Source organism: Marmota marmota, unplaced genomic scaffold (genome assembly GCF_001458135.2).
Source record: "Marmota marmota marmota unplaced genomic scaffold, marMar, whole genome shotgun sequence".
Lineage (NCBI taxonomy): Eukaryota > Metazoa > Chordata > Mammalia > Rodentia > Sciuridae > Marmota > Marmota marmota.
The window spans coordinates 31,046,000-31,058,961 of record NW_025999932.1 but is presented as its reverse complement, the minus strand read 5'-3'; the positions used below and the strand labels follow the sequence as shown (position 1 = coordinate 31,058,961).

The 12,962-nt window shown below is 34.2% G+C and overlaps 1 protein-coding gene across 4 annotated transcripts in view; it reads left to right on the top strand.

The window, feature by feature from the left end:
- Spart (spartin) overlaps positions 1-12,962 on the top strand; it is a 61,079-nt gene that overhangs the window by 23,240 nt on the left and 24,877 nt on the right. For 3 of the 4 annotated variants that reach the window (XM_048800843.1, XM_015484210.2, XM_048800844.1), the window contains exons 2-3: positions 5,961-6,769; positions 10,063-10,260. In XM_048800843.1, the coding sequence (XP_048656800.1) occupies positions 5,963-6,769; positions 10,063-10,260 (1,005 nt within the window). In that variant the 5' untranslated portion in view covers positions 5,961-5,962. Of the gene's footprint in view, positions 1-251; positions 334-5,960; positions 6,770-10,062; positions 10,261-12,962 lie in introns of those variants that run through there. The other variant, XM_015484211.2, reaches the window with a different exon arrangement.

Below are 12,962 nucleotides of genomic sequence, written 5' to 3'. Positions count from 1 at the left end.
GGGAAGCCGGGCCTAGGAGGCCGGCCCGGTGTCCAGGTCTCAACGAACTTTCGTCACAGGGTGCCATTTCTGGGGAGAGCAGTTGGAGAAGTTCTTAGTGAATCCCCATCCCCTGTTTAAGGAACCGTCGGCCTCCCTTCCTGCGCGTCTTACTGTCGGGATGGAGCGCACCCTCCTCCCCCCCGGCCACTCCCAGATCGCGGTCCTCCCGGGTTATCAGTTGGCTGTTTGTGCAGCCCCACCTCCGCTCTTCACCGCGACTTTCCCTCCCTCAGCGTTCTCGGCCTCCCGAGGGTCGGAAGCGTGTCTTTTGCTCAGACTCCACAACCAACAGTAATTATATTGGGAATGCAGAACACGGGGTTTTACTCTTTCGAATACTTTGGTTGATGTTTGCTAGGGACTGAGCGCCGCAGAGGATCTCTGACCCAGTTCTGTGTCTGGAAAGTTTGTCTCGGAATGCGCGCTGTAATGACAAGGCATTATTGCGTTACTGTAGGGTTGGCCCGTTGCCCACTCCCTTTTCCACTCTGGTGGATTGCTGTAGTAGTCTTTTGAGGATCCTCGAGGTTTGCTAATTTGTTATTGCTTCAACTATTTAAGAGTTTAACATTTTTTGAGGTTGACAAAAGAAAAATAACGGCAATATATAAGAATATTCCCCCCCCCCCCCGCCAAAGAATGAATATTTCAGTTTCTGATTCCCTCCCTTTTGTGTTCACTTAATTTGGTGGTTTCATATGACCCCTTTGAAACAGGAAGCCTTTATACTATGTGGCGCTTATTGAAACAATTTGCCCAGCAATCCAGAATAGGATAAGATGGGGTAGGATGTTAGAGGGAATTGCATACAGATAATACAAAAAACCACTCATTTCATTTCTCCACCCCCTCTGCCCACATCAATAGGAGGAATGAGTGATTTTTTTTAAGATCTGTTGCGCAGAATGGTGAATATAGCTAATTGAGTGTTGTACATTTCAATATCAGATAAAGCCTCAAATGTTTTCATTTCAAAAAATATCAAATATTTGAGGTGATTGATAAATTAGATTTAATCATTCCATATTAAAAACCCAAATATACCATCACTTCATACCCCATAAACACAACTGATTTGTCAATATATAATTTAAATAATAAAAAGTAAATTTTAAAGAAAAAAACCCTGTTTCTTTTTAAAAGGGCCGGATTGGCTGGCAGGCAGGCAGACATTAGACTAACTTCTGCTAGCTCTAGGGAGATTAAATGCTGTATTAAAAACTATTTGGCGATTTTGCTTGTTAAACATAATTGTTTACTACCTTCATTATTTGTGGGATTGAATTAAGTTGCCAAGTATTTTGGTTCAGAGTTTTACCTCTGCAAGCGCGAGGGGTTTTTAAAGCATATACATATAGTTATATGTGAAATTAAATGCCTTTTTTACTTCTTTTATTAGAAGGTTTAAATAATACAACAAGTTTATCATAGTATTTGGTAATAGATTTTGATTTGTCATATGGCTATTATACTGTGAAGGTACTCTAATACCTTAGGTTGACATTTCAAAGACTTTTCCAACACTGAAAATTAAAGCATGTGAAATCATTTTTTACCTTTTCAAGATACTCAATAACTACTTAGGAATATGATAGGCCCCTGCTTTCTTGATATTCTCTTACTCTTATCTTTCTTGCACCTTAAGGGAGGTAGAATGTAGAATGTTTTCCCGTGTTTTTGGAAGGAAGAGGGGGTTTGGGTCTGTGTAAAGAGAAGACATTTTGATGACACAGCAATAAGTGTAATTCCAGGGAAAGGGGATTATCAGGGTTCTTTTGTTTTTTAGGAGGGTGGGTACTGGGGTTTGAACTCAGGGGTCCTCACCCACTGAGTCACATCCCCAGCCTTTTAGATATTTTAAATTTAGAAATAGGTTCTCACTAGGGCCTTGGTAAGTTTTAGCCCTATTGTTCTATACCACAAGCACATAAACTTTCTATCTATCCATATTCCATCTTTCAAACTGGTTCTTCCATAATTTTGCTAACATCAAGATTCATCAAGATTCACATTATTATGAATTATTATCTTGAATTATTCACATTCTCGTTATTATGACACTAATCAAAACTGGAATGTAATATCCAATGGTTACTTTTTGTTTCTAGTTTAGTCATCTTGTTTTCCCCGGAGTTAATAATTGTCTTGATAATTATTTCCTTAATTATCCATGTATTTGTCACAAAGTAAACTTTGAATCCTCTTACAATTAATTCTATTATTCTCAGAAATTAAAAGTATATTAAGTCTTCTGTCAATTTTAGTTTCTTGAAGAAATCTTTTCTGGAGTTATTTCTACCCTAATCTGAATAGGTTGCATCTTGAGAATTTTCCATCATGAGTCTTGGTTGGGATACCTTTCTCCAAACATGAAATCCCAGAAACAGGATCTAGTAGCTGGGCAGTCATTTGGCTGGGCTTGGAAGTATTTTTACTAAGAATTATGAATAAATTTTACCATTTTATTTTAAATTATACTTGTTGCCTTGAGGAAGTTCCTTAATACTCTTATTTTTCCTTTTTTAAGCCTTTTAAGAGGGTCCCTTTGAGCCCAGTTTTCTGAAATTTCATTGTATGTTCCTTGATGTGAATCTTTTTTCATCCTTATGGGTCTTTTTAAATCTGGAAATTTATGTTTTCCAGTTATGGTAAATTCTGTGAATTATTTATACTACTCTTTCATCCCTTATTTTTTTGGCTATTCTTTTTTTCTGAAAGTTTTAGTTTTCAGATGTTGAACCTTCTGGATTTTCTTACCTATTTTTTTCTTTCTTTTTTAAATCCCTTTGCTCTGCTTCCTGGACATTTTTTCATGATTTTATAACCTTTTTTTATTTGTTTAGTACTGGGGAGAGAACCCAGAGTTGCTCTGCCACTGAGCTATATCTCCAGCTCCTTTTATTTTTTGAGACAGGCTCTTACTAAATTGTCTAGGCTGGCCTTGAACTCATGATCTTCCTCAGCCTCCAAAGTAGCTTGAATTACGGTGCCACCACTCCCAGCCTATAATCTTTATTTTTTTATTCCTCTACTGATTTTTTCTTTCTAGCTATGTTTTTATTTAATTTTCAAACACTCCCTCTTTTGGAGGCATTTTCATCTTATTTTTATTTTATGGATTCAGTATTTCTGCATGTTGTTATAAATGATAGGGTTTAATTTTTTCCCTGCATGTCGTTCTTTTCATCCAAATGCATCATTTTCATTTTTATGTTTAATGTTAGAAGTTTTCCTCACATTTTGTGATACTTGACTTGCATGTGTGTGTATATACACACAGAGAGAGACACACAGACTTATTCAGGGGAGATATTTTCTAAGACCCTACATGGATGCTTGTTGTCATGGATGATACTGAACTCTATATATACATTATTTTTTCTATACATGTATGTCTGTGATAAAGTTAACTTAAAACTTAGGCATAATAAGAAATTAACAAATGATAATAAAATAGCAGAATTATAATATATCTTGATAAAAGTTATATGAATGTGGTCTTTCTTAAAATACAGTGCAGTTTATTCACCCTTTTGTTGATGTGAGATGGTACATTGTCTGTGTGATGAGATGAATGACATAGGCATTTAATGTGGTATTATTAGGCTACTATTTAAGTTCTGATGTATTGATAGACTCTAGATGTATCCTCTGCTTTGGGTGATCCTGGACCATCGAATCATGACTATGTTGATTATTGGATGTCAGGAGTTGATGACGTCCATGTTTAGGGTCCTTGGTAGTCCAGGTGGTCTTTTACTGAGACTGTTCAGAAGAATATGTAATTAGAAATTTTTGTATGGCCTTCCATGTTTTATGCCATGGTGCTTCCTTTGCACTTGTAGGACTTCTTCAAGAAGAAAGTGGTTTCACCAGGTGCAGTGGCCCATGTCTGTGATACCAGTGGCTCAGGAGGCTGAGACAGGAGGATTGAGAGTTCAAAGCCAGCCTCAGCAAAAGTGAGGTGCTAATTAACTCAGTGAGACCCTGTCTCTAAATAAAATACAAAGTAGGGCTGGGGATGTGGCTCAGTGGTTGAGTGCCCCTGAGTTCAATCCCTGGTAACCCTCCCCGTCAAAAAATAAATAAATAAATCAAACAAACAAAAAAACAGAGTGGTTTCATTGCAGTTGAAGAATTGTGTTGGATGGTATCCCATTTTCCTTAATTGACTTCTTCCACTCTTTGTAGCAGCAATTTCTCATCAGCACATGCAGTTTGGCCCAAAGCTAATGTTGAATCTGTGTAACTACTCCTTATTTGCATTAAGTGATTTTTGATATATTTTTTTTTTAGGGAATCCCTTGCTATAGCAAGACTTACTAAGTCTTTCTATAGACTCAGTGCTTTCTATTGCAACACACTGCCAATTAGTCAGAACACATTGTGTTCATGTCTTCCACCCATAAATTTAATGATTTTTCTGTCTTAACTCAGCACTTATTGCACATTGTAGCTGTAACTTTTGAATTTAGAGGTATGACAGTCATACTGGCATGAATATCTTTTTCCTTCTTTATAATTGCGTAGATAGAAGAAGATTCATTATTACCATAGATCTTAGCAATCTCAACATTGATTTTTTTGTTTGTTTATTAAGTTGGGAACTTTTTCACTTATATTAAGCACTTTTACAGCTTCTTTTTGAAACAGCCAAATTTTTACCAACACAACTGCTTTGTGCTTTGGGGCCATTATTAAGTAAAATAAGAGTTACTTGAATACAAGCACTATAGTACTGAGGTTGATCTGATAACCAGGATGGCTACTAAATGATGGGCAAATACATGGATATGCTGGCCAGGGAGATTATTCACATTCTTGGTGGGTTGGAGTGAGATTTTGTAACACTACTCAAAACAGTGCACAGTTTAAAACTTATGAATTCTTTCTGGAGTTTTCCATTTAATATTTTCAGAACATGGTTAACCTTATGTAACTTAAACCATGGAAAATGAATCTGCAGATTAGGGAGAACTGTACATATTTTTGGTGCACACACATATACGCGCGCACACACACACACACACACACCCCTACCTGCAAATGGAATTGCTGGGTCATAGAGTAAATGAATGTTCAGCTTTAATAAAAATTGCCCATTTTCCAAAGTGGTGTGCCATTTTTTCCAGCAGCAAAGTTTCTTTCTTTCTTTTTTTTTTGTGGTGCTGGAGTTTGAACCCAGGGCCTTGTGCATGCGAGCACTCTACCAGCTGGGCTATATTCCCAGCTCTTCATTTATGTTTTTCTAACAGTTTTTAAATTTTTGCCATCTGAAGATCACTGTGGATTTTAGTTTTATTTTCCTGAGAAATAATGTGTTGAACACCTTTTCACGTGGCTTTTGAGTCTTTGTGTGTGTGTGTGTGTGTGTGAGAGAGAGAAATGCCTGTTAATGTCTTTTTCTCATTATGAAAAATAGGCATGCTATTTTAATAATCTTTAAAGTCAGTAAGGTTTGGGGAGGGAATAATGCTAACTATACATAATTGAAATTTTTCTCATTTGTCCTTTATAAAGTATGATTCAACTCATTTTTTATTAGCTAGAGATAATCTGGATTTATATTAACAATGAATTTCAGAATGAGATTCTTTTGTTCCAATGCTAAATTTTGACATAGAGAACTATTTCATTTATTGTAAGAAACAGGAACAAAAAATTACTTAATAGACGTATTTTGATGTATTCTATTCTGTTTTTTAATTAATAAGATATTTGGACCCAAGAGCCTTTATCTGTTCATCAGCTATATATTGAATGCTTTTTCTGTGTCAAAACTAAAAGTAAGCTTAGGGGATGCCATAGTGAACAAGACAGAGAAAACTGTCCTCTTTAAATATATTCAGGTAGATGAGGTGGATACTAGAGAAGTAAACAGTTAAGCAAAATAATTACGAATGTTTTCTATTTTGCAGTTATGGAGCAAGAGCCACAAGATGGAGAACCTGCTGAAATCAAGATCATCAAGGAAGCATATAAAAAAGCCTTTTTATTTGTTAATAAAGGACTGAATACAGATGAATTAGGTCAGAAGGAAGAAGCAAAGAACTACTATAAACAAGGAATAGGACACCTGCTCAGGGGAATCAGCATTGTATCAACTGAAGCTGAACACACAGGCCCTGAGTGGGAATCTGCTAGACAAATGCAACAGAAAATGAAAGAAACACTACAGAATGTACGCACGAGGTTAGAAATTCTAGAGAAGGGCCTTGCTACTTCTCTGCGGAATGACCTTCAGGAGGTACCTAAGTTATATCCAGAATTTCCACCTAAAGACATATGTGAAAAGTCACCAGAGCCTCAGTCCTTTAATTTACCTCCTCAGCATGCTGAAGTAGATGGAAACACTTCAGCCTTAAGTGCAGGGTTGGTGGCTACACCTTCTTTGTCCTTGCCATCTCCAGGCTGTCCATCAGAAGCTCCTCCTGCTTATACCCCTCAGGCTGCAGAGGGTCACTACACTGTGTCCTATGGAACAGATTCTGGGGAGTTTTCGTCAGTGGGAGAAGACTTCTATAGGAATCATTCTCAGCCACCTCCTCTTGAGACCTTAGGGCTAGATGCAGACGAGTTGATTTTGATACCAAATGGAGTACAGATTTTTTTTGTAAATCCTGCAGGGGAGGTTAGTGCACCTTCATATCCTGGGTACCTTCGAATTGTGAGATTCTTGGATAATTCTCTTGATACAGTTCTAAACCGTCCTCCTGGGTTTCTTCAGGTAAGTCAAAGGAAAACATAAAACATAATTTCAAATATATTTAGACATCTACATATCATATATATAAAATGACATCTTTGCATCATTTTTGACAACATTTATAATGTGTCTAGGATTGTAAGACAAGTGAAAAAATATTTAAGTTCTACTTCTTAAATGTATTTATGAGCTTTGAACATCTACATTTCTGTTTGATTTTCTTTTCCTTTCTTTCTTTTTTTCTTTTTTTAAGATAATGAGGTCTTGTTTTGGTATTTGTGATGATAGGACCCTAAGGAACATCAGAGTGTTTATTCTTAAGTTTTTAATTCTTTACCCGGAGTTACCTAGTAACTTTAATTTCAAGTTATATAATATATACAAGTTATGTATGTAATTCATGTGGCTGTGTAATTGTAAATATCCACAAATGTTATCAGACCCAGCTGAGCGTCTGAACTGGGCTAGAATCAGCACTGTCTAGAGTAGTAGTTCTCAACTAGGAGCAATTTTGTCCCTCCAGGAAACTTTTGAGTACATCTGCAGACATTTTCAGTTATTGCAGCTAGAAAGTGGTTGCTGCCAGCATCGTGGTTAAGGATAGGGATGTTGCCAAACATCTACACAGGACGGCTACTGTAAGCATTAAAAAAAAAAAAAAAAAAAAAAAGGTCCAGCCCAAAATCTAACATAAAGTTAGAAACTACAGATGAGTTTACCAGAATGTAGTTGGTCCAAGTGCAAAGACTGCCACTAAATAATAGTTAATGTTTGAGGCATTGTTGTGGATTTAGTGAGGTATTCTGAATGTGATAGTTCAATACAATCTGCTTTAAAAGGTTGCATGTAGAAACAAGGGAGATAGACTCTTGAAATAAGAACTTGTTATACATTGAGTATAACAAAGGAGTTTGCATCAATGAGAAATCACTATTTAAGCAAAGTATTTTCATCCAAAGTTCAGATTATGTGGCTTAGTTATAGCACTATTTTTTTCTAATGTATACTAAGTTCTTTTTTAAAGATATGTAGCTTTTACATGGAGTTAACTTGAATGTTGTTTAAAGAACCTAGAAGTTATTAAGAAATTAATATTTTTTAATTCAGGAGAAATTAGTTGCCAAAATATAATGATGAAGAGTTAATTTCTAGAATTTTTTAGAATTCTCCCCACCCCCAAAATCTCTTGACTGTTTTTCCACCATTGAGACTAAATCTCATCTGGATTGAATTATCTTCACTTAGAAAACTGGTATGTTATAACTGATGTTATTGAAAGTTGCCCCAACCCCTTAAGGGTTTTTCTTAGAAAGAATTGGGGATATCCAGTTCAAATAGTCAAGGTGACAATGAATTTTAAAGAAATTGTAGTAAAGTACATAAAGATTTTCACAAACTTTGGTCATTTTACAATAATCTACAATTTTTTTTGTCAAAATTATAATCCTATTACTTTGTTAATATTTTTATTTTCACTTGTTAATTTCATCAAACCAGTAACAACTGAAATTAAGGAAAGGATGTTTTTTTCTTGGTACATATTAAAATACATAACTACTCAGATATTAAGAGTTTGTGAATTACCCAACATCATTTTGGAAGACTGTACTTGTTTTGTAGCTGACTGAAGTTTGACTTTTATAAAAGAAGTGACTTTTGGGATGAATAGAAAAGAATATGTAAAAGAAAAAGAATTTTAAAGTGCTTATTAGGCACTTTCTAGGAGTCACTTGAGTATTCTAGTTCTTGCATGTTTTTATTTTGTTGGTTAGAGATGATGGTAGTATATCAGAGTTTTCCATCTTTCATATGAAATTTCTCATGCTCTTTGACTTACATTCATTACACATTGTTTTAATAAATTGGCTTTCCAATTTTCTTTATGATAATAGTGTTCTGGAAGTTGTGCACAATAAAATTTTGGTTACTGAAAGAATGTTAACATATTAGAAATGAATGCATTTGGAAATTCTGATTTAAAATTAATCTCGTGAATTTAGATAGCCATGATTTGAATTTAAGTCAAAGTGTATTGATAAACTGCCCTCCCCAGATGGCATTGCAGGAGCACTTTGTGTTATTTTGTCTTAATTTCATAATACATAGTGAGTACACAAACATATCTTAATCTCTTCTAGCTCTGTCATGGTAGGTTCTCTTGGGGTTTAAAAAAAAAGAAAAAATATTTTACATTATGAGTTCTGGGTTGTTTTTAATTAAAACAGTTCTTTTCTTTTCTGATTCAGACTGCATGATCTCAAATCCTACCTTCACTTTTTAATTGTTGACCCTTAGCAAATTAGTTAACCTGTTTGTGCTTCAGTGTCAATGTGCAAAAAAATTATAATACTAACTGCTTTGAAATAAAAACTAAGTGCCTATCAGTTGATGAATTGATAACATATAGTATATATGCACAATGTAATACTATTCACTGCAAAAAAGAATGAAACCCTGTCATTTGTGTCAGTATTGATGGAACCTAGAGGTCATTAAGTGAAGTGAAATAAGCCAAGCACAGAAAGACAGGAACCAGGATTTCCCTGATGTGGAATCTAAAAATGTTGATCTCATGGAAGTTGAATGGTGGTTACCAGAGGGCTGCAAATGAGGGTGAGGTTGGGAGAGGGATGAGGTAGGATTGATCAATGGGTACCAAATTATAGTTAGGAGCAAGAAATTCTGGTATGCTATTGCATTGTAGGGTAAATACAGATAATAATATAATGTACATTGCAAAAAGCTAGAAGAAAGGATTTTGAAAGTTTTGAGCATAAAGAATGATAAATGTTTGAGGAAATAAATGTTTAACCTGATTTGAACATTGTGCAGGGTATATGTGTATTGAGATATTATATGGTACCCTGTTAATATGTACAGTTTTTATATTTTCATGTTATCATTAAATACCAATTTCATAGGATTGTTTTAAATTAGTAAATAACATGTGTAGTACTGGAAAACAATTTGAGTTTGTACATTTCCACAAAGGGATGTCTAATTTGAATAATTAATTCACTTTGATTCTTACATTTAAAGCTAGAAGCATATTGGTAGCACTGGACTATTTAAGGCCATCAGTTTTAAAACCATTATTAGGGGAGCAATAGCATTTTTAAAGTTTTCTTGCAGGAACATCAGATTAGCAAATGATTAATTTTCATTAGGTATTTATTGATGTTGATGGTTCTATAAAATCTTTTAAAATGTGTTTTAGACTTTAAAATGTTTCTTTTATAACAATTTTATTATAACATAGATGAAAATCTATTCCATTTATTGATGTATATATTTTTTTTACCTAATTCTTTCAGGTTTGTGACTGGTTGTACCCTCTGGTTCCTGATAGATCCCCAGTTCTGAAATGTACTGTAGGTGCCTATATGTTTCCTGATACAATGTTACAAGCAGCAGGTTGCTTTGTGGGAGTTGTCTTGTCTTCTGAGTTACCAGAAGATGATAGAGAACTCTTTGAGGATCTGTTAAGACAAATGTCTGATCTTCGGCTCCAGGTAATTTGTATTATAGTCATTAGGGTAAAAAAATCTATTTTAACATAAGCACTTCTGCTTTTAAAGAAATTATTACAACATCTGATGTGATAAGAGTTAGAAGATAAGAATATATATTTTTCTCTGTGTTCATAATTTCATGCTGGGAATTTGCTGTAAATAGTGGATAAGATTGTGGAATTCACATTTTTCCACTTAATATTTCTTTAACTCAGCTCTCACTGAGCTTATATGGACTTTAATGTCCTCTTTCCATAAAATGGAGATGTTAAGTGCAATCAATCCCAGATAACTGTCAACATTCATAATAAAAAATATTTTACCCCTCTTGGCAAACAGTATGTTTTAAACTTCATGGGGCTGTGGTAAACTTTAAAGCATTTATATTAATGGTAGCAAGTGGTTATGCTCTGTGAATGTTAGCTATTGTTTCCTTTGCTATATTATTGCTTGGTTGGAAAAATGGACTAATTGGTACCAAATGAAATTAAGGTAATTTTAGCCTTAGCTGATAAGTTGTTGGACATAAGATATCTGATTGGTGTTTTAGAAATAGGTATCAATTGAGTAAATTGTCTTTGTTCTCATGGTAAGTGAAGGCCAAATAAAAAGAAAAGAACATGTGATTTAAAATATGATCATCCTGTGAAGTTTCCTTATTTAATCTGTTTCTTCTGCCCACATACTTACCTTTCATTGGAAGGTTGAAATAGATTCATCTGAGGTTTTTCCAATGTTTTTGCTCATCTACTGTTTGCCAAGAGGGGAAAAATATTTTTTTATTATGAATGTTGACAGTTATCCGGGATTGATTGATTGCATTTAACAGCCTGGTAGCATAATTTTTTGTTCTTCCCTTTGGTCAGCAGACATTTGTAATCCATTATTTAACCTGTTTTTTTATTAAATGGTGAGATGGGAAGTGAACAGGACAAATAGAAAGATATATATGTGTGTGTTTGTGTGCATATATGTGTGTATATGTATACGTGTGTGTGTATGTACATATATATATATGTGTGTATGTACATATTTAACACCTATTCTCAGGTACCTGAGAATGACCTGGTGATCAAGGGCAGTACTTAAGAATAACCAATAGTTTCTTAATATATGTTAGCAAACACATGATCACTTGTATAGAAATGTGTAGCCTTGGTGTATTCATGCGGAAGAATTTACAAACTCAGGAAAATGAGCTGTACTTACATTACTGTGCTTTTGAAAAGAAATTAAATAGACTTTATGTTATAGCATATGTAATTTTCTCTAATTTTAGTTTTTGGTTGTATATTATTTTTACTTTGCTATATTGTTCCAGAACCTCAACTGTAAACAAAAGGTAATAGCCATAATTTTTATTTGTTTTGACTTTAAAGCATTCATTCAGCAAGGTGTATGCTGATAGAATACCTGTTATATTAAATGCAGAAAATAAAAAAGTCAGCTTTTAACAATGAAGAGTGGACATGAGTTTTGTTAATTGCCTTTAAACTCAATTTTAGTCTTGTATATATTTCCTAAAATTTATTATTGGTTACCTAATTAAATATAATTATCATATCTGATTTAAAGATAACATACTAAAATCTGTTACCATTATGCTTTGTTTTTTGAAATTTATTATAGATTATATGTGTAAACAACATTAGGGATTTGAGGTTTGATGATGAGGTAAAAAAGTTTAGGGAAGAGAAAAATAGTTGTTTATAGACTGTCAAACACTGATTTTTGCATAATTGTATCATGAGAGTATGATCTAATGCATCTGGAGGAAAGTCATCTTTTTAACAAATGGTTTTAGTAAAACTGGTTATCCATATGTAGAAGAATGAGACTAGATTCTTATCTTTCACCCTATACAAAAGTCAACTCAAAATGGATCAAAGACCTAGGAATTAAAAGAGAAACTATGCAACTCCTAGAAGAAAATGTAGGGTCAACAATCCAACATATAGGCACAGACAACAGCTTTCCCAGTAGGATCCATCAAGCTCAGGAAATAATAATCGGAAATTATTAATTGGGATTGCATCAAATTAAAAAAACTTCTGTACAGCAATCTAGCAGGAATGTAAAAAGAAAAGCTACTGAATGAGAGAAAATCTTTGCTAGCTCTTATTCTGACAGAGGAGTAAAATCCGAAATATATAAAGAACTCAAAAAACATGGAAAAAAATTAGTAAATAGGCAAATGGACAAAATAGACACTTCTCAAAAGAAATACTAATGGCTAATAAATAAATATGAAAATATCTTCAGCTTCCTTAGCAGTTAGGGAAATTAAAATCAAAACTTCACTGAGATTCATCTCCAATTAGAATGGCAGCCCTCAGGAATACAAACAATAATTGATGCTAGAGAGGATATCAAGAAAATGGAACACATTTACACATTTGGTGGGATTATAAATTAGTATAACCACTTTGGAAATAAGTGTGCAGGTTCCTCAAAAGACCAATAATGGAACCACCGTATGACCCAGCTATACCACTCCTTGGTATAGCTTTATCCTAAAGAATTAAAGTAAGCGAACCATAGTGGTTCATGAATTGCCATGAGCAGCACAATTCACAACAGTCAAACCATAGAACCAGCCTAGATGTCTGTCAGTGGGTGAATAGATAAAGAAAATGTTATGTACATACATAGTGGAGTTTTATTCAGTCATAAAGAATGACATTTTGTCACTTGCAGGAAAA